This window comes from Phoca vitulina, unplaced genomic scaffold (assembly GCF_004348235.1).
Source record: "Phoca vitulina isolate PV1807 unplaced genomic scaffold, GSC_HSeal_1.0 scaffold72, whole genome shotgun sequence".
Lineage (NCBI taxonomy): Eukaryota > Metazoa > Chordata > Mammalia > Carnivora > Phocidae > Phoca > Phoca vitulina.
The window spans coordinates 1631073-1651640 of record NW_022589775.1 but is presented as its reverse complement, the minus strand read 5'-3'; the positions used below and the strand labels follow the sequence as shown (position 1 = coordinate 1651640).

General features: G+C 42.1%; 1 protein-coding gene across 6 annotated transcripts in view; it reads left to right on the top strand.

Annotated features, from left to right (window-relative positions):
- Positions 1-20568, top strand: part of APP (amyloid beta precursor protein) — a 258284-nt gene that overhangs the window by 221517 nt on the left and 16199 nt on the right. For 3 of the 6 annotated variants that reach the window (XM_032393351.1, XM_032393353.1, XM_032393355.1), the window contains 2 exons: positions 9306-9527; positions 17284-17337. In XM_032393351.1, the coding sequence (XP_032249242.1) occupies positions 9306-9527; positions 17284-17337 (276 nt within the window). The remainder of the gene's footprint in view (positions 1-9305; positions 9528-17283; positions 17338-20568) is intronic. The other 3 variants (XM_032393352.1, XM_032393354.1, XM_032393356.1) reach the window with 1 other exon arrangement.

The window sequence follows — 20568 nt, the reverse complement described above, 5'->3', positions numbered from 1 at the left end:
ATTTTCATCTTATTTTATTTTCCTTTCCCTTCCCATCTGTTCATCTGTTTTGTTTCTTAAATTCCACATATGACTAAAATCATGGTACTTGTCTTTCTCTGACTCACTTCTTTCACTTAGCATAATACCTTCTAGTTCCATCCACGTCATTGCAAATGACAAGATTTCATTCTTTTTTATTCCACTGTGTGTGTGTGTGTGTGTGTGTATACACACACCACCTCTTCTTTATCCATTCATCTATCGATGGACATCTGGGCTCTTTCCATATTTTGGCTCTTGTGGACATTGCTGCTATAAACATTGGGGTGCAGGTGCCCCTTTGGATCACTGTGTTTGTATCCTTTGGGTAAATCCCTAGTAGTGCAGTTGCTGGGTCGTAGGGTAGCTCTATTTTCAACTTTTTGAGGAACCTCCATACTGTTTTCCAGAGTGGCTGCACCAGCTTGCATTCCCACCAACAGTGTGGGAGGGTTCCCCTTTCTCCACATCCTCTCCAACATCTTTTGTTTCCTGTCTTGTTAATTTTAGCCATTCTGACTGGCATGAGGGGGTATCTCATTGTGGTTTTGATTTGTATTTCCCTGATGCCAAGTGATATTGAGCAATTTTTCATGTGTTTGTTGGCCATTTGTATGTCTTCTTTGGAGAAATGTCTGTTCATGTCTTCTGCCCATTTCTTGACTAGATTTTTTTGGTTTTGGGGTATTGAGTTTGATAAGTTCTTTACAGATTTTGGATACTAGCCCTTTATCTGATATGTCATTTGCAAATATCTTCTCCCATTCTGTCGGTTGTCTTTTAGTTTTGTCGACTGTTTCCTTTGCTGTGCAAAAGCTTTTTATCTTGATGAAGTCCCAGTGGTTCATTTTTGCTTTTGTTTCCCTTGCTTTGGAGACATGTCTAGCCAGAAGTTGCTGCAGCTGAGGTCAAAGAGGTTGCTGCCTGTGTTCTCCTCTTGGATTTTGATGGATTCCTATCTCACATTTAGGTCTTTCACCCATTTTGAGTTTATGTTTGTATATGGCATAAGAAAGTGGTCCAGATTCATTCTTCCACATGTGGTTGTCCAATTTTCCCAACACCATTTGTTGAAGAGACTGGCTTTTTTCCATTGGATATTCTTTCCTGCTTTGTCAAAGATTATTTGACCATAGAGTTGAGGGTCCATTTCTGGGCTCTCTGTTCTGTTCCATTGATCTATGTGTTTTTGTGCCAGTACTGTACTGTCTTGATGATGACAGCTTTGTAATACAGCTTCAGTGTCCGACTTTTGATTTAAGCTCAGGTCATGATCTCAGCGTCCTGGGGTCAAGCCCTGCGTCAGGCTCCACGGTCAGTGGGGAGTCTGCTTGAGGATTCTGTGTCTCCCTCTGCCCTTCCCCGCATCATGCTCACTCTCTCCCCCCCTCTAGAATAAATAAATAAATCTTAAAAAAAAAAAATCTCCCTCTGCTCCTCACCCCTTCTTTCTCTCTCCCCCACCAAAAAAGATAAAAATAAACTGCTTCTGCTCCATTGAACTATAGGTAAGTCCATGATTAGAAGTAAAATAGTCACCAGCGAGGACTGGTCTTCAGTAGTGGGGAACACAGCACTGAAGTGTGTCCTCTAGTGCCCTCTACACTTTCAAGTGCATGTTCTTTTTCTCGGAGCCTGAACAACACTGACCTGTTTCCTAAACACGTCCTTGTTCCCGCTCCTGTGTCATTTCCTGCCTGACAAACGTTCTGGCAAAAAAGGAAATTCATAACTAGGCTTTCCTTTCCTGTGGCTTTCTGATTCCAAAGCATTGTCGTGCCTGAGGGCGTCAAGGCTCAGAGTGGGCTGGGTTCTGAGAACGTGACTTAACGGTGTGTGGGAGTCAGGTTTCCTCTGGCGCTATTACTCGCTGGCCATGCTCATCCTTCAGGACACCTTGTTTTGAGACTTGTGTCTGTTACGAAGGTGACGACTGAGACCATTGTGTGGCAATACCTTTGCACAGACTGCAGTGGTTCTTCCGTGACGTGCTTGAGAATCACCTGGGGACCACGGTGGTGTGCAAACTGTGGTTCCCTCGCTCTGGGGGGACACCTACGTACAAGAGCACAGCTAACGGGATTCCAAGTGGAGGAACTGCTAAGACCATCCATCCAACCTCCTCCAATTCTATGGATGAGGAATGCGAGCCTTAGGGAGCTTCAGAGACCGTGGCAACGTTCAGTATAATGAACCAGCGTGGCATTTGTGTGCTGAGCCATGAATCAGACGTGCACAGAACTGTGTTTGGGAAATTAAATCTGATCTCATAGGCCTGGTGTGGGCAAAATGCCTAGAACGGATGACAGCGGATTCATAGTGGAGCTTCTTGATCGGGGAAAAATTGCACCCTTTTTATAGATACTCCCAATGCAGCCGTGGTGGTTGCCGGGAGCCGGGGGGCGGGGTGCATCGCACAGAGGTGTAGCCCTTCAGTTCTTTCAGATGCAGAAGCAAATATTTATTAAAAAGATACGATTTGTGAAAACAGAAATGGACAGGTCACCATAGAGAAACATTTAAATTATGATTTCTTTATTTTAAAAAAGAGAGAGGTAAGAATGAGTCATACGAGAATCCCCTGATAGACAAAGTTGAAAAGAAATTTCCGTTTTGGGGAGAGGCTACAGATAAGTACATATTTTTCCAGCAGGAACCAGAAGAATCAGAAAATAGGAAAAAAAAAAAATAAGCATAGCAGTGCAGTTTCAATCCTATGAAGAGAAAAACCAGCAAGCCTACGAGACCTCAACTGATGCCCGTCTCCAAATCAGACCTTTAATAGCTGTGTGTTACAGAGGAAAAGGCTGAGACTTCCCTCCCCACCCCAAACACATTTAAAAGGTGGAAGAGATAGTTCAGTGATTGTAACTAAGGCTTGTAAAAGAGAACTGATTTAATGCTTACAAACTATATTTTCTTGAAACCTAAAATACAGCCGTTAAAACTTTAAAAGGAGTTTGGGTAGTGGATTAGTAATTTAAAGAGGCATGTTAGACAGATGATCTAGAATTTCTCTGTTTCCCATTCAGCAATCCTTTTATGGGGCTGTTTCTCTCAAACTATCATAGAAATCTATTGTTTACACAAAAACAAAGTATTTTAGTCATTTGAAGATGATATCACTGTTGGGGGACTCTCTTGATGCTGCTTTCTTCAAAATATGTAAGTTTTTATTTAAATTCCAGTTAGTTAACACACTGTGTGGTATCAGCCTCAGGTGTAGAATATGGTGATTCCGCACTCCTTCATCCCCATCACCTCAAAGTATTTTAAATATTTTCTATGATAACTAAATGGTGAGGTGTTTTTTTTCTCATAACTATTAAGTATGCTTAGTATAAATCCTCAACACACTTTTTAAAAGGGCAAGGTGACAAGATTTGTTGTATGTTTCATATTTGAAATTGAGTATCCCTGTTTTGTTTAAGCTGTAGTTGTTAAAGATTACCATCCCTGAACTCAGTTAAAGATTTCCACTTCTTTTTTTTTAAGATTTTATTTATTTATTTGAGAAAGAGAGAGAGAGAGAGCATGAACAGGGGGGAGGGGCAGAGGGAGAGGGAGAAGCAGACTCCCTGCTAAGCAGGGAGCCCAATGTGGGGCCCCAAGATCACAACGTGAGCCAAAGACAGACGCTTAACCGACCGAGCCACCCAGGCACCCAAATATTTCCACTTCTAACTACAACACCCGTGTATGCTGGGTATTACAGAATATAAATTTAACTCCAGAGATAGCTGCTGTAATTCTGGGCAATAACAAGTAGCTCTTAGAAAGGAAAAAAGAGAGTCTTAGGGAAGAAATGAACCTTGTGTCTTAGTTTAATACAGCAGCTGGCCAATTTAGATCCTTAAAAGCTTTGGAAATCACCAATATATGCCATCAAAGCATCACAATAAAATATTAAATTAATTCAGATAAACAGGTAATCCATCAGGGCCACTAACATACTAGACGTGTAGTTTCTGTGCAGTGAGTCTTAACCACAGAATTCAAAGTTAAAGCCCCACTCAGAATGCGCACTGAAATATCATATGTGGCTCTGCTTTTTTTTTTTTTATTATTAATCACAGGCAGAATTGCCTGGTGCCAATTGTGTTCGCCTTTGGTAAAATCCTGAGCCCTTAATGTCAAGAGGTAGCTGGCTGCCTTCTGACATTTTATGATCGCAAAATGGAATCCTACCCCCACGAATGATAATCTGTCATTTCTGCCTGCTTTTTGTCCCTTAAAAACCACACAGACTTCATTGTTCCAAATGAGATAACCAGAGGTGGTTGTTTCTAAATCTTCTGCATTAAACTGAGGTTAAAACATGGATTTCTGCTATTTTGTACCGCCCCCCCAAAAAAAAGCCTAATAAGTGCTTTTCAGTTTGCCAAAAATGTAACATTTCTTGAATGTTTCATTCTCTCATTTTCTGAACATGAATATAATAAACCAGGAAAATTAACTACCATGGGGCTCAACATTTGAGTGGCCATTTGGAGGAAATTTTCTGCCAACAGCATGAGATAAAAGAGAAGAGCAGGCACCACGATTTGCTACAACCCAAAATGTCCTGGATATTTTATGAAGTACAGACGTAAGATTTTCCACTGTGACTGTTTCCTGCTCTACCATTTTACTGCCATGGGCTGAGACGGGCACAGGACTCCCTTCAGCTCCGGTGCCTGGAAAATGCCTATTCGAAGGCGCAAAAGCAATAACCATTCCATAGGGCTGGTGGTGTTTGAGTCGGCTTGCAGCCCTGTAAGTGTGACAAACGTTCTGAAACAGGCTTATAATCACTCTGCAAATAAGCAATGCAGTGCTGAGACCAGGAGTGAGCCCTGCTCTGGGGCTGTGGATGCTGGATAGGTGGGGGTCGCAGGCAGGGAGGTGGGTGTTCTGTAGCCCAGAGCAGGGACTTCAGCACTGACGCCCACTGGCCATGGGATCTAAAAGAGATTCGGTCATCCATCCCAGCCTCAGTTTCCCGTCCCATAAAAATAATAATGTCCATAATCCTCATAAAGTTGTTAAGAGTAGAGTTACAGAGAAGAGGGCATTTGAGCTGATCTTTCAAAAGTTCATATAATTTAAATAAGCAGAGATGATCTTCCCATGTAGCAGGAACAGAGAGTAAAGGTATCCTGATGGGAATGCTGGTCCCATCTGGAGATAATCTAAGCCACTCGGTCTGACAGAGCTGTCAGTCCAGTTCCAATATGTGGGGTTTTCCCCATACCACCAAGCAATTCTCCACCATCCAGTTGGAGAATTCAATCAATTCAACCCAATTCCAATACTATCTACCTAGAGGTAGTGCAGATCCCACAAGAGTATGAGCTCAGGGGCGCCTGGGTGGCTCAGTCATTAAGCATCTGCCTTCGGCTCAGGTCATGATCCCAGGGTCCTGGGATGGAGTCCCACATCGGGCTCCCTGCTCGGCAGGAAGCCTGCTTCTCCCTCTCCCACTCACCCTGCTTGTGTTCCTGCTCTGGCTGTCTCTCTCTCTGTCAAATAAATAAATAAAATCTTTAAAAAAAAGAGTATGAGCTCAGTCCTACAAGACTCCCACCGCCCTGCCCCCAACAGCCCATTGCAAGTCCAGGTGTCACCCGTGCTTCTGATGACCAGCTGTAAATCAGAAGTTCCATCCACCTCCTCCTCAGGTTCTATTAGTTTGTAGAACAGAGGGAAACATTTTACTTACTAGATTACTGATTTATTATAGCAACATCCAAGTGGGAAAGTCTGTAGGAAAGGACTGGGAGCTTTCAACATGTTCCCACATCGCCACATGTTCACCAACCTCAGAGCTCCCAGAACCCTGTCCTTTTGGTTTTTATAGAGGCTTCATTACATAAACTTCGTTGATTAAATCGTTGGCCATTGGCGATTGAGCTCAGTCTCCAGCCCCTCTCCCCTCCCAGAGGGTGGGACTGAAAGTTCTAACCCTCTGATCACATGGTTAGTTCCTCTGGTGACCACCCCCATCCTTCGGTGACCTGTAGGCTTTTCAAAAGTTGCTTCATAACATAACTAAAAGATACCTTTATTCCTCTCATCACCTATGAAATTTCAAGGGTTTTAGGAGCTCTGTGCCTACAAAGACCAAATATAGATTTATTATTATAAATCACTGTATCACAGGTGTATACGGCAAAGGACTTGAGCCTCATAGCTACAAAGATGAGGTGGGCCCAGATCACAGAGAGCCTTTAATATCTGGCAAAGTAGCGTTTGGGATTAATTCAGTAGGGAATGGGGAGTTACTGGAATGAGGCAGAGCCATTCCTCAGTATCACAAAAAGATATGGGGAACAGAGCAGAGACAACAACAGACTTCACAGTTATCAAGGCAGAAAGTAATGATGGTTCAAGGGAGGAAGATTGTAGAAAGGGGGAGTGAGAAATGAATAAGAGAATCCAGAAATGGAATTTTAAAAGGAGTTGTCAGGGGCGCCTGGGTGGCTCAGTTATTAAGTGTCTGCCTTCAGCTCAGGTCATGATCCCAGGGTCCTGGGATCGAGCCCCGCATCGGGCTCCCTGCACAGCAGGAAGCCTGCTTCTCCCTCTCCCACTCCCCCTGCTTGTGTTCCCTGTCTCGCTGTGTTTCTCTCTGCCAGATAAATAAATTTTGTCAAAAAAAATCATTAAAAAAAAAATCGAGTTGTCAGTCATGTATGGGACACAAAGAAATAGAGCTACAGATGGTTATGGAGATTTCAGACCTGTGGCTGGGATCATAGCTCTTCCATGATTACAACGGGGGAAGGCAGGAGGGAGAGCAAGGGGGCCTTGAGCTCAGTTTCGTACATACTCAGTTCATGGGAGCTGTAAGTTAATAGGCCCAGCAAACTTAGACATACATAGAACCTAGAGTGGGAGGAAGAAATGAACGCTGGGGAAAGACATTTCCGGTTCATCCTTAGAGCTTCAAGAGGGGATGGATTTCCAAATGAAAAATTGCAGAAAGAGATGGATGGAGATACAAAAAGAAAACATAGGGATGAAGAGATTAGAAAAAAGGAGCAAGCGGAGTTCCTCAGAGAAGTCACAGGGAACCAGCGTGGTACTGAGGTTGCAACACAGAGAGAAACAGTTTCCAGAGGGTAAGTGGCAGTAAATGCCACAAAGATACCAACGTGCCTCCCGGTGGGGCCGAGAGCAGATCACGCTGGTGAAGGTTATTCCCTCTCAGACGAACGTGTGAGCACCAATAATTATTCCAGAAAATCATCTCTTTAGTATTGTAAGTGCTCAACAGTCAGAAGCATAAGATTTATATAAAAGAAATGCCCATTTAATTTATTAAAGCAGACATTGGCTAAGTTATTAGCCATTACCCGTGACTCTGTAAGACATGAAAAAGTTGGAATAAATCTAATGGGGCCCTTTCATCTGCATGGGAAAGGTCATTACAAGCATCAAATATTGAATTTTAGAATGGTGCTGCAGCAAATAGCTATATATTATAACTCAAATTAGACTTCAGAAGGACTGACTGTCTCGGGATTTCATCATTTAAAATGGTATCTCGCAATAAAACTGACTCCATAGAAGGATATTAATCTCATGCTTTAATGCTCTTCTATCAAATTGTTTTAATTGACCTGTTGGAGCAGAATTTTTTCAGGTAAAAGTTTTTTTTCAATTTAAAAGAGAATGTGAAGGATGATAGGAAAATATTACAAATCAAATTTATTTTTTTTAAAGATTTTATTTATTTGAGAGAGAGAAAGAGAGAGAGAGCACATGAAGGGGGGGAGGGAAGAGGGAGAAGCAGACTCCCTGCTGAGCAGGGAGCCTGATGCGGGACTCGATCCCGGGACTCCAGGATCATGACCTGAGCCGAAGGCAGTCGCTTAACCAACTGAGCCACCCAGGCGCCCCTACAAATCAAATTTAAATCCTGATTTTATTTTCTTCATTTTCTGCAGCAATAATACTAACCAGTGATTGGTCTGAAATATATAATATAGTAAACTCTTGACAGAGGTATGATTGGGAGATGAGATATTCTGATTAATTATCATTTTTAATAGCACACATGCTATTCGTGGGTGTCTAATTTTAAAAAATATATTCCACAGAAAAACCTGGTGACCTGTGGCGGAATTATAGGAGAGTCACAAATCTTGTCATAACCCTGTATTTAAAGCAATGATTCCAATCAGTACAAGGTTATATTCCCAACTCTCTTTTCCAGTGAAAATGCATTGCAGTAATGAAATGTATAATGTAAGAATCTTCACGAGTCTAGGTCAGTCAATTATGTTCCATAAAGTTGGTTTTATTTAGTCTGTTTTTTAAAAGGAGTAACTGAGGGACGCCTGGGTGGCTCAGTCGTTAAGCATCTGCCTTCGGCTCAGGTCATGATCCCGGGGTCCTGGGGTCCTCTGCAGGGAGCCTGCTTCTCCCTCTCCCGCTCCCCCTACTTGTGTGCTCGCTTGCTCGCTCTCTCTGTCAAATAAATAAATAATCTTTAAAAAGGGGGTGTTGGTAACTGATAGCATTTTTTGAAGAGAAACGGCAGCGGGAAGAGGCAGGAAATTTGGCTCGAGAGGGCAAGACAGATGCTGGGAGGCCGGGAGGTTTCGCCCCCAGCGGAGCAGGCTGGAGCAGAGCTTCAGGTGTGCGAGGCCACTGCTGGGAGGGCAAGGGGACTGCCTCTCTGTTGCCTCAGGACATAGATCATGCAGCACCTAGGGGGCTTTGGGGGAGGTAGATTTGTTCACGGCAAAACAGTGAGAACTGTTCAAGAACGGAGCAGGCTGCCACCCAGTTACACTTCTCTTGTCCTTACACGTGTTCAAGGACAGACAGGGGACTTGCTGGACTACATCCTCCAGCATGAAAGTGACTGTCCCTTGCATGCTGCCACCACGTCCCGGCTCACAGCTCAGCAGAGCACGCTGTTGATTCCCCTGTGATCACAGGATACCAGAGCCTGTGTCCGAGGAGGAAGGGGAGATTTCACTCTTGAGGTCCTTCATCGCGGGGAGGAGTGGTACAGCCGTTGGGAAGCCGCAGCCCAGGTGGGAGCCGTTCTCCCTCGGCTCACATCCTGCCTTGGGCACTTGCTGTGGTTTTACGTAAGTGCCTCAGCCGCCACGGGCCTCAGTTTTCACATCTGTCAGATGGAGCCGACGGTGGTACCCACCTCCTGGCTGTGCGTGAGGTCGTGTGTGCAGAGCAGTTCAGGTTGCGTCTGGCTGACAGGAAATGGTAGCCGCTGCGGCAGTCCTGCGTGTTGCTGTGACCCACCATACATATGGCTCTGTTCTGTTTAGATGAGCTGCTTCAGAAAGAACAGAACTACTCGGATGACGTCTTGGCCAACATGATCAGTGAACCAAGAATCAGTTACGGAAACGATGCCCTCATGCCGTCTTTGACAGAAACGAAAACCACCGTGGAGCTTCTTCCCGTGAATGGGGAGTTCGGCCTGGACGATCTCCAGCCCTGGCATCCTTTTGGGGTCGACTCGGTGCCAGCCAATACAGAAAATGAAGGTAAGAGGCCCCGGTGAGAACAAGAACATTCCGGTCTATGTGTATATACATCTTCCTGATATTCCTGAGTGGTGACTTTTTATATGCCTTCGAAAAACAAAATACTCTCTCACCAAGAGGTATTTCGTTGCTTCTGGAAAAAAAAAAAGAACAATATTCAGTGTGTGTTTATGAGGCAGTGGACAGTCTAGGCCCACCTTCAAAGCAAACAGACGGGATGAAATTATGTCAGTTTTTCTCCCGCGGGGAGAAGTTTTCATGGGGCCTGCAGAAACGGAGATTTGAAATAGTCTTTGCTGGTTATTTATTCTAGTGCATTAAATTTCAGATTGCACCGAATGTTACAGGCAAAGATAAAGAACCACCTACAAATAAAATGTAATTTTGCTGAAGATGTAAGCAACTTTGTGTTTAGAAAAGGCAGCTCTCAGGGTTCAGAAGCGAATCAATCTACATGTTTTGTCCTATGATAGCTCAGAGAGGATTTTCTCTGTCAACAAATTTGCACATTGGATGATTTCTTTCACAGGGATTTCTTAGCAGAAACTTCTAAGTAGTATCTCTTAATGAGACAACATCTTTTAGTTCTTTTTATTCCATAAACATTTTTACATGTTCAGAAGTACACAATTTCAAACACAGGAACACCTTGATTTCTCAACACTAATAGCACTTTTTTTTAAGAGCACCAGATTTTACCTGTGAGTGTCTTTATGAGAGTGGCAAGTTCAGATAGTGGTAATAACTGTAATATGACTATTTATAGTGAAGATACCTCAAAATGCAGTCAGTATACACCTCAGACTAAATTTGAGCTCAGTATCAGACCTTAAGTGTACTACAGAAGTTTTTTCTTGAAGAACCATTACAGAAAATCTTTCTGTGGACAATTTCCATGTGAGTAATCACCCCAAATTTGTTGCATTAATTTGAAAAAAGTGCACCTTATAGTAGTAATACCAGCTACTCATTTATAACATAAAAGTAATTAACACTTCATCATTTATAAAAATAATTCTGACATAGAGGAAAAAATCTAAAGACTTCTAAAAATTGAAGAACTTCAGTTACGAGGGTAACTTCCTTATTAAATTTATTAATAATAGAGTGCTGACTGTACCATTTTTTTAATAGATGGATACATTTTGGTCTTTTAAAATCCTCATCATTCAGTTACTAGTGAAAATTCTTTGTGGAAAATGTCCAGTCTCATTTGTAAATTGAACGCACACTAGATTTCCTCTTTTCCTTTAACAGGAAAAATTATTTGGTATAAAGGGCTCAATGTGCTATTAAAGGAGCTGTTTAATTCAGGGAGAAGTAGGTCCCACATCGGACTGAAGTCTGACAAACTTCCTTTGGTAGAAAATTACAACCCTTAATGCCCTTTTTACCAAATAATGTTAAATGTTTGTCATTTATGTCCAACTCTTAGCTTTTTATGAAAAAAGAATTTAAATGTATAGATTAGACTGTTCTTTGTTAAAAATTACCCCTGCCTTTGAGAATTTATTCAACTGCAGTAATTCTAAAATTATAATTTACAAAGAACTTCCTGTCACTTTCTCGTAATCAGAGACCTTTTCACATCTTTCAAATACGTAGTTTCTATAAGTAAAATGTTCCCATTTAATATTTTCCATTACTTGTTGATTTTGGAAAAGTAGGATAAAACCTGTTTCGGAGCCTACCTGAATTTTTATGATCACGCACACACACACACCCAAAAATAATAAAAACTAGAAATTGTAATTTATTTATGGTAAAGTTTATGGAAAGATTCAGAAAGCAAAGTAAACTACATTAGCAGAGTAAAAATTAATTTATAGAAATTACTGTGTATGTTTGATGTAATACTTGGTATTTCCCTTAAATGTTGTGAATCCTCTACAAACGTGGGCTGTACAGAGTTTTTGGAAAAACGACAACAACGAAAACACTCAGCCCTGTTTATGTTAGCTTCTTCAAACTTAATGAATACAGTGAAATGCGATGATCTTGGTGCCACATAGCACCAAGAATAGCAAAATTGTGTATATTCTTCTAGAAGGTGTTGCATTTCCTGAATTTCAGATTTTCTCTTTACTTTCTCACTCTTACTGAGAGCTTAACTGCTTAATACGAATACTGCATTTCCTTGGTATCTTTAATGAGGTAAATTTAATTTGCATTTATCATATTTGTAGTATAATAAATTTGCATTTATCATATTTGTAGTATAAATAATACCAACAGTTAAATAAATCTTCCTTTATGTGCTCCAGGCATTTCATCTTGACTTCATATGTATATATGAATATATTTGGTCTCCATTAAAAAGTATATGCATTCTAGTAAACATTTGGCTTATATTAAAATTTTTAAATAGTAGCCAAACTGACCCACTCTGTTTAGGGAAAAGAAATGCAAGGATATTGGTTGTTCTTTTTAAGGAGAAATAGAGGGAGGAACTGTTTCACCAAACCTGCCTCCTAAAATCCAAACTTTGATGGCACTGGTGACACATCCCCCGTCTTCCTAGTCTTCTACCCCTTGACTATCCTCCCAAATCAAATAAGAAGGAAGTCTTGGTCCAAGTTAGGAGGCAAGCAGTGATTCTCCCCCCAACACTTGCCAAATAACCCAAAAAAGAAAGAAGTTTGGATTCACTACTGGGTTTCTCCAAAGTGATCAGTTTTTGGAAGGCTAAGCACAAGAGATCTTAGAGACCCCAGAACAGCAATGGACTTTAAACACCTCCACTCAGGAGTAGACTGAGAGTGGCCTGTTCGCCATGGGTCCTGGGAGACTGTCTGTGCTTGTGCACATAGACACCCCCCCCCCCGGGCCCTTGGGTGCTGCCAAGATGCCCATTTGGGCAAAGTCCTTGATTGAGTGCATCTGGATCCTTGACCAGGACCCAGCTGCTCACATTGCCCAAGCCTCATTAGAAGAGCTGATACTCTTGTTAAATAAAGACCTGTCATCGATAAAGCAAAATCTTACATGAAAGTATTACAAGGCAAGAATATTGAGGATCTCAGAACTTGAGTTCTGGTTCTCACTGTTATCAGACCCAACACTCCTTTTATAACATTTTGAAAAGCCTCCTTAACAGTGAATCTTAAAACGGACTGACAGTGTTTCAGGGGAAAAATCAATATAATGGATGTAATTTATAATAAGTGTTTCAACGCATAAGTATTCAGGCTTGACTGCTAGTGGAAAGAGTGATGTGATCAGGTGTTTGTCCTGTATGGATGTGACAGATATAAATGTAGACTGACACAAGGGCTGATTCCATGATTCAGGTTCTGTGAGCAACAGTGGATGATTTCCTGACATAGTGAAGAACTCTTGGGAAGGCTCTAACAAAAACAATCTTCCCTCATTGTACCCGGTGATGAGCTCTTAGTGTATCCAGGTTACAGTAAGAACTATGCAAAAAATGCTTTTGTTTATATATTCAACTGAGTTACGCTGTAGACTCACATAATCATAGACAAACAAATGTCCAGCAGGAAGTTAGGAAATCATAGAGGATGCAGAGCTATTTTTATTCGTGTGGGATTGCCCTGTGCACGGCATCTAGCATCCTCGGTCCCCATCCCCTGGAAGCCAGTAACGTCCTCCCTTGCCCTGTATTCGTGGTAACAACCAAGAACACCTTCACATCCCCACCATCCCACAGAATAGTAGCTACCCCACAGTCCTGAATGGTGTGGATCATCAGAGTTTAAATTCCAGCTCTGCTGGGTGTGGTGAGCAAGTTAGAGAGTCTCTGTGGCTGTTTCCTGGTCTGTAAAACAAAGGTGACAATAATTCTTAATTCAGAGATAAGGTATGAGCATTAAGTGAGATGGCAGGCAAAGTATCTACAACACAGTAAATATTTAGTGTGGCTTTTTCTTTCTTTTCTTTCCTTTCCTTTATTTTCCTTCCTCCCTCCCTCCCTCCCTCTCTCCTTCCTTCCTTCGTTCCTTTTGTTCCTTCGTTCGTTCATTTGTTCTTTCTATAGAATCAGGATCTTATTACCAGCGACTCCCAGGGAGAGTCACCCTATAGTCCAAACGGTATATCCTTAAAAATTAATGACTATAACAAGCCATATAATGACCCAGTCCTAAAATCTCCCCCTTTCTGCCCTCCCCATCTCCTCCCCTTCTTCCCTCTCCCCAGGGCCTTGTTCCTTGTGAATGTCTCAGACACATGCTCACACACGGAGCCACTGAAAATACCTAAAATTCTCAAAGGATTTCCTTTCATTGTTCATGCATCCTTATCATCATAGCTTCAGACGCTTACCAACAATTTATTGCTTTTTCTTAAGACCAGTCAGTCGAGTCCAGAGAGAGGATCAGACACCCAGGCCTTGTTTTAATTTATATTGAAAAACTAAGCATATCACAGTTTTCTGATATTTTAGGCTCTTTGACCAGCTACGGTTTGCCTCGAGGGATTTTTTTGTGGTTTTTTTCATATCCACGAAACTTAACCGGATAACCGAAAGTGAAGCTGCTGTTTATCAAACTGTTGTTCCCATGGGTCGTGAAGTTTTCTGGCTAAAGGCATCTGTGTTTGTCCTGCTTGATCCCGATGGCCTGAGCAGGCGAGCCATGGAGTGGACAACAGTCAGCTTCCTTGTATAGAATGCATACGTGAAATACTGTAATATTCTCAAAGACCACAACAGGTCTTATAAGACTGTATATTTGTAATTGCAAAGTGCCGTTGCCCGCTGGTATATTTCTAATTAGCCTAATAAAGAAGCAATGACCAGATCTCTTTAAATGCTAAAATTGAGAGGCACCTGGGTGGCTCAGTCGGTTAAGCGTCTGACTCTTCAGTACAGCTCAGGTTGTGATCTCAGGGTCGTGAGATCAAGCCCCGAGTCAGGCTCCCCGCTCAGTGGGGAGTCTGCTTGAGATTCTCTCTCCCATTCCCTCTGCCCCCTCCCCCACTCACATACACCCTCTCTCTCTAAAATAAATAAATTTTAAAAATCTTTTAAAAAAATAAATACATAAATAAGTGCTGGAATTGAAAATAAATAATGTTATTTTCAGGCCTGTTTTCCTGCTGATTCTTCCATTCCCTTTGGCCTGGCGGCAGGCGGTGCTCGGCAGCATTCAGCTTAGAACTGGTCTGTTACAATAAGCAGCATGGAACAAACTCAAGCCCCAGAATGTGAATCATTCTGTTTCTCTCCTTTCTTAGGGGAAGGTTTGATTCAAAACTATTGAAGGCATGGGAATAACACATTTCTGCCTAAGTTTATCATCCTTTAAGATGACCTCTTTCTTATTTTTAATTTACTAAACAGCTACTGTAAAATGTTTTGAACACTATATTGATGTCACCTTCTAGTAAAACAAGCAATAGTTCATTTTGGAAAATTAGGAAGTATTTGTGTCGGACTGGGAAATAATGCACCACTTTGTCTTGTAGATGTATATGCGCATTTCTGGCAACGATGTCATGATTGTCTTTTAAAAAAATTGATAGATGTCCGCTCACTCAACACAGGAGTTACTTTCTGAATATTAATTCATACTGAATCAGCCTCAAACTCTTAAAGCAGGCTTAGGGTTTAAGTCAATAAAACTATTAATTGTTTCACCTTCCTAAAAAACAGACCAGGTTTTATTACTGTTTTCAAACAATACATGCACATGGGGAAGAAAAGGCAGAGAAGTTTCTAGAAATAATCTCCTCACCCAGAAATAACTAATGATAGCTTTTTGTGGTAATATCTTTCAGGCTTTTTTTTTTTTTTTGTCTATACATTTGATGCTTTTTCTGTATTTCTTTAAGGAACTGTGGAATAGTACTTTATCATTTGTAAGGTTCTTGTGCATATGTGTGCACATTTGAGCCCTGGAAAAACCATGTTTACTTATGACAAAACCAAGGATTGGAAAGAATTTGGCTTGCCCAAGATCACAGAGTAAATCAGTGGTGGCTTTAAAGTGGACCCTGGGACCAACTAGCAGCTCTTCAGCCTTTATTTAAACCACAGATTAACTGCTGATTCCCTCATGAGTCAAATACAGTTTCTGATGATTTAGCCATTGAGGAATAGGATCCCCACTTCGAGTTCCTTTTTTGCCCCATGAGTGTGCTCGGGCATGCTGTTCTCTTCAACTGAAACACCAATTGGTGCTCTCGTGAGGGAATTCTCAATACAATAATCCCTCCATTAACTCTATTTTACGAGGAGTTACTACCCTCACTAAATACTGTTGCAGATGGGAAAAAGGTGAAACACAGAGAATCTGTGTCATTCAAATGTATGTGTGAGTTGCAGCAGAATGTCTTAGCCTATCATAGCAGTAAAGTAGTAGAAATTAATCCTCCTCTCAGCAAGAGTTGTTAGGGAAGATTTAATAAATGCAGTTTCATAGTATTGGAGCATTTCTGAAACAGGTTTTGAAATTGATTTGTTTCTCACTACAATGAGAAGAGGCTATTTTATGTATGAAGAAACAGCCTCAGAAGTGGCCATTCGCCCAAAGTTGCTTGGGTGCGAATGTCATGCCACCACCCTGCATAACAAAGGCCCAAACCACGTTGCTCTTTGGATTCATCCAAATGTCTTAGTATTCTCAGAAACCTGATTTTTTTTTTTCATAATTTGAAGGCTTGACTTCCTGCCATTCTCTTCTCCCTCACTGTTCTGCCAACATGTGACATTCAGGATCGATTGGGTTTGTAATCCCCCCTGGGAATGCCAAGCTGTGTGCATCAGTAAGCTGGATGGTCTTCCTGAAACTGCTCATCCAGAAGCCAGCCTATCGAGCACACCTTATCTTCCCCTGGACATCTTTGCTCACCTTTCCTTACCTTCTTACCTTGTATTTCCCAGGCCTTACCCAAAGGGCTTTTCCCCTCCCTCGGCTTCATTTGCCCCTTGTCCGTTTATTAATCCTTAAAGCTTTGTTTCTCTCCCTTGCCTGTTTCTTCAAAGACCAGTCTAAATTCAAGTTAATATTTTCTGAGATTCGAAGCACTTAGGAAATGCCAGCTAATGGTAAGGAATGGCGGGCACCGTGGTGCACCTGCAAGGCTTCCTTTGGGGCCGGCCCAGAATTCTCACAAAGGGACAATTGTGGAAGTTGAGAAATACGAAAGGAAGTACTCACATTTCACACATGACAACTGTATGTCGTCTATAAAAATAATAACCAGCCTTTAAAATGAGAGAGAGAGAGACTCACTCTCTGGTTTACTTCTTTTACCCTCAAAATGGGAGCAAATTTCGTGCACTAAATGGCAGATTATGTGGTGAGACTTTCCTCTGCTGATAAATTCATATTTGCATTTCCCCTGGGGATTTAATGGGAGTCCTTTTGTAGTTAATTAACTGTAAAATAAGATTGGACAGTTGTAAAAGGAGGTATCTTCAGGATTTTCCACCAGGCTGGGTATATTGTATTTTATTTCTAATCAAAAGCCAAGAAACCATCCCTAAACTCGATGAGAGGTAATTCCACACTCCCCATCCCCTCTTCTTTGATGTTGCTGCATATCCTGGTGAGTGCTTTTATTAGAAAACCTAAGGAGTAGGATTGGCCCATCAGTTATGATAAGCCTTTCGAAGTGGTCCCCCTCCCATTCCCTGATACTTGGGATTAACTCACTGTGGTTCTTTTCCACCTGTTCCTTTTTTATAACTTATGTATTTCACATGCTTTTCCCTGCTCTGTGTTCAGGAGCCACAACTCACCATCTTGATTTGTCTTGTTTGCTTTCCGTGTATCTTGCTTCCTGTGCCCAGTTGAGCCTGTTGACGCCCGCCCTGCTGCCGACCGAGGACTGACCACCCGACCAGGTATAACCCGGTTCCCTTCTACCTCTCAGCATCTTGCGCTTGAGCTCGAGCACCCGCCGTCCCCGCTCTTTGCTATTAGCCTCTCTCAACTGCAGATACTAAGGGAGAGGATTTGAAATGACCTTGGAAACCAGACTTCTCAAAAATTCCCTTTGCTTTTCCTTACACTTGATTTTCCAATTTCCTGTTGAAGTAATCTGTTTTTCTTTCTGAGCTTTCCTTTTCAAACAATAAAAGAGCCCTTCCAACTTATGGGATTTTTTTTTTAAGTGGAGAAAAGTATACAGACCTCTCTGTCCTCAAAAATGGAAAACCACACAGATGCGCACTCTGTCTGGTGACAGTGTGGTTTCCGCTTTGAATAGCTCATCCTTCCCTTCTTGTCTGGTGTGCAGACGGGTCCTCTTCTGACTGAATGGGGCTCAAACTTCAATCAGTTTCTCATGTAGATGTGACTTCCTAAAAATACCAGAACGGGACTACCTCTAGAGCCTAGAAATATTTACATTTTCTTTTTCGTGGGTGGTATGGACTTAACTCTCCGTGAGTAACTAAAATGACAGAAAGGATGTCTGTGCATAGTTTTGTATACAAGTCTTTTCTTTTTGTTACCATTTAAAATTCCCATTAACACTGAAAAATAGACACTTTTTTTTTTTTTTTACAGTTCCCCCAGCATTAAGAAGAAATACACTTTGACCCTTTGCTCTGTATTCAGCCTATATCTCAAGCTGTTTTAAAAATCAGTGCCACACCACAGCAGAAGGGCACACAAGCCTGGTTTTTGACTTTACGCACAACTCTGCCCAACGAACAGTACCCATTGTTTTCCATGAATCAAAGACAGTAGTTACTGAATTGACATGGCTGTGTATTCTAGAGAGATTTAACTCCACAAACAATGGATACCTTCCCGTGTTTATCTTCTTCCTTATCCTCGTATTGACCCCGTGCGATAGTCAAGGGCCAGGGAATTCACCTTGATGGAAGATATTAACACATGGAGGTCCCTGGTTCAGGTTATGTTGGTGGCAGGCCAGGAAGAGACCCGGCCCCTCTCACTGCCAGTGCCAGCTCGGTCACTTCTGTCCCCAGCCACAGCCATAGATGAGAACTCCGAATCTGCCCTTTGGCATCTTCATGCCTCTGTGTGGCTGTCCACAGGGCGGCAGGGAGAGTGGAGTGACCCGTTTTGACGGCCGTTCTCGCTGATTTTACGAATCTCTGCCTTTAGGGCTTTTCAGAGGAACTTAATTGATAGTAAGTCAGACACAGTTTGGGCTCTCCTAATGTCTTCCTTATTGCCATTGTCACACAAGTGAATTTTAAGGAGCCGGCCCATTGACATCCACATCCTGCTCAGCTCGTGGTGGAGCTCAAGGCTGAGGGTCAGTTCCATTCTAACCAGCTGAGACCAGTGAGCTGGTGGATGGTCATTTGCCTTGGGCCTTTTTTTATGGCACTGTCTATTTTGTATTTAAGGAAGAGATGCTTTTCATCTACAAGAATAAAAAGTGAATTAGAAACACTGTTTCAACCAATTTTGTAAAAGTTCCTCCATTGGGCCCTCTAGGCCGGTGTGTTCTAATTGAAATCTGGGGGAGGGGAGGTTGATACCACCAAAGTTGGTTCCCCCCCTTTTTAAAAAACCTAACATGAAAACAACTTCCATGCGTTTCCCCAAAACAATCTGTTTTAAGGGAAGAGCTAGAAAGCAGTTAGAGGTGTTTTGTTGGGGGAAGAAGCCATCTCAAGCCTTTATTATAACAATAACGATGTTTCCATAACAGGAATACTTCATTTTGGTATTTCCCAAAGATCAGTGCATTAAATGCTGTGGTGCGTTGAAAGAAGTGAAATGATAAGGTCCCTGTTCTCAGGAGCTTGAAGTATAATAAGAGGAACACACTTGGCCTATTTAAAAGAGGAGATGGAATTAGAAAGGCAGGGGAATACAGACCCACATAAAGTATAAACCAGGGCGTCCGTGATGTAAGCAGACAGGGCACTCGCCGAGGGTGTGTTAACCTCGGCACACGCTGGAGGTCAGCTTCGGGAAAGCTTTCAAAAGATTTGAGTCTCATCCATTGGCAAAGAAGAGGGGAAGGATTCAAAGATGAGAGTATGGCCTAGGCTCAGCCTTCTTTCTTACACTGTGTGAGGTGAGGGCTTCCCCAATAAAAGAAGGGCCATATGGTAAGAAAGAATGATCAGATCCAAAGTGAGGAAGAGTCTAGTTTACGAATAGCTCTATTTGCTGGATAGGTAGTGAGACCTCGCTCACTCTTTCTGTGCTTACAGTCTGTCTCCTGAGCACTTGGACCAATTCCCTGCTATGTTCATAGCATTAGGTTGGGTTCTTCCAACATTGCACTTGAGGAGACTACATGCTTGAGTTCAGTGTGCTGAATTATATCTTTAGACTTTCCAAACTTAGAGAGCCTTCCCGGGATTGTCATAGCGTGTCATTCAGTTGATGGCAGTTGAGTAATTGCTGTTGTCACTGTAACACAAACAAACAAAGGGTTTGCCTGTAATCATGACTGAGGAAGGTGACTTCTCTTTGTCTTTCATATCTGAAAAGCCAGGACACGTCACTTTTAGAATGTAGTGTCAGGTAGGGAAAGCATGTTATCAGTGGTGATTTCTGGGCATAGTGGCCATTACAGCTACTCCCCTTTCTTCCAGGGGAAAATGGGCTCTGAAGGTCAAGTAACACCATTTGACCAAAATAAAGAAGGAAAATACATTAGCAAGCTCTTCACAGGGAGAGGAAAGCTACCCTTTCCACTATAATTTATTACCACCCTTCTCCAGGCCTCATAAAGGGGAGACCAAGTCCTTGACCTCCAAGCCATGTGAAAGGTGTCATGAGGGACATGCCTCCTTCCCCCCCACAAATGAACAACAGATTCTGCTCACTTACCATGACACAGAGACCTGGAGTCATACCAGGGCTGAGAAAGAGAAAACACACCTGATGAGCCTATAAGCAAAAGGTCCCTGTGATGTGTTTAAATCTACACATCACGTTTCACATTTCATCACATGCTATGTGAGCTTATTGCCGATGATGTTTCCCTATGTGCAAGCTTACTAATTTTTCTTCCCTTTTAGTGAGATTTGTTTAATGTATAGAAAATCTTTTCTCTAAGTGATTGCACATGCTATACAAAAATGAACTAGAAGGATCTCTTTCTCCTGAGAGTCTCGCAGACTATTGAGCTATAA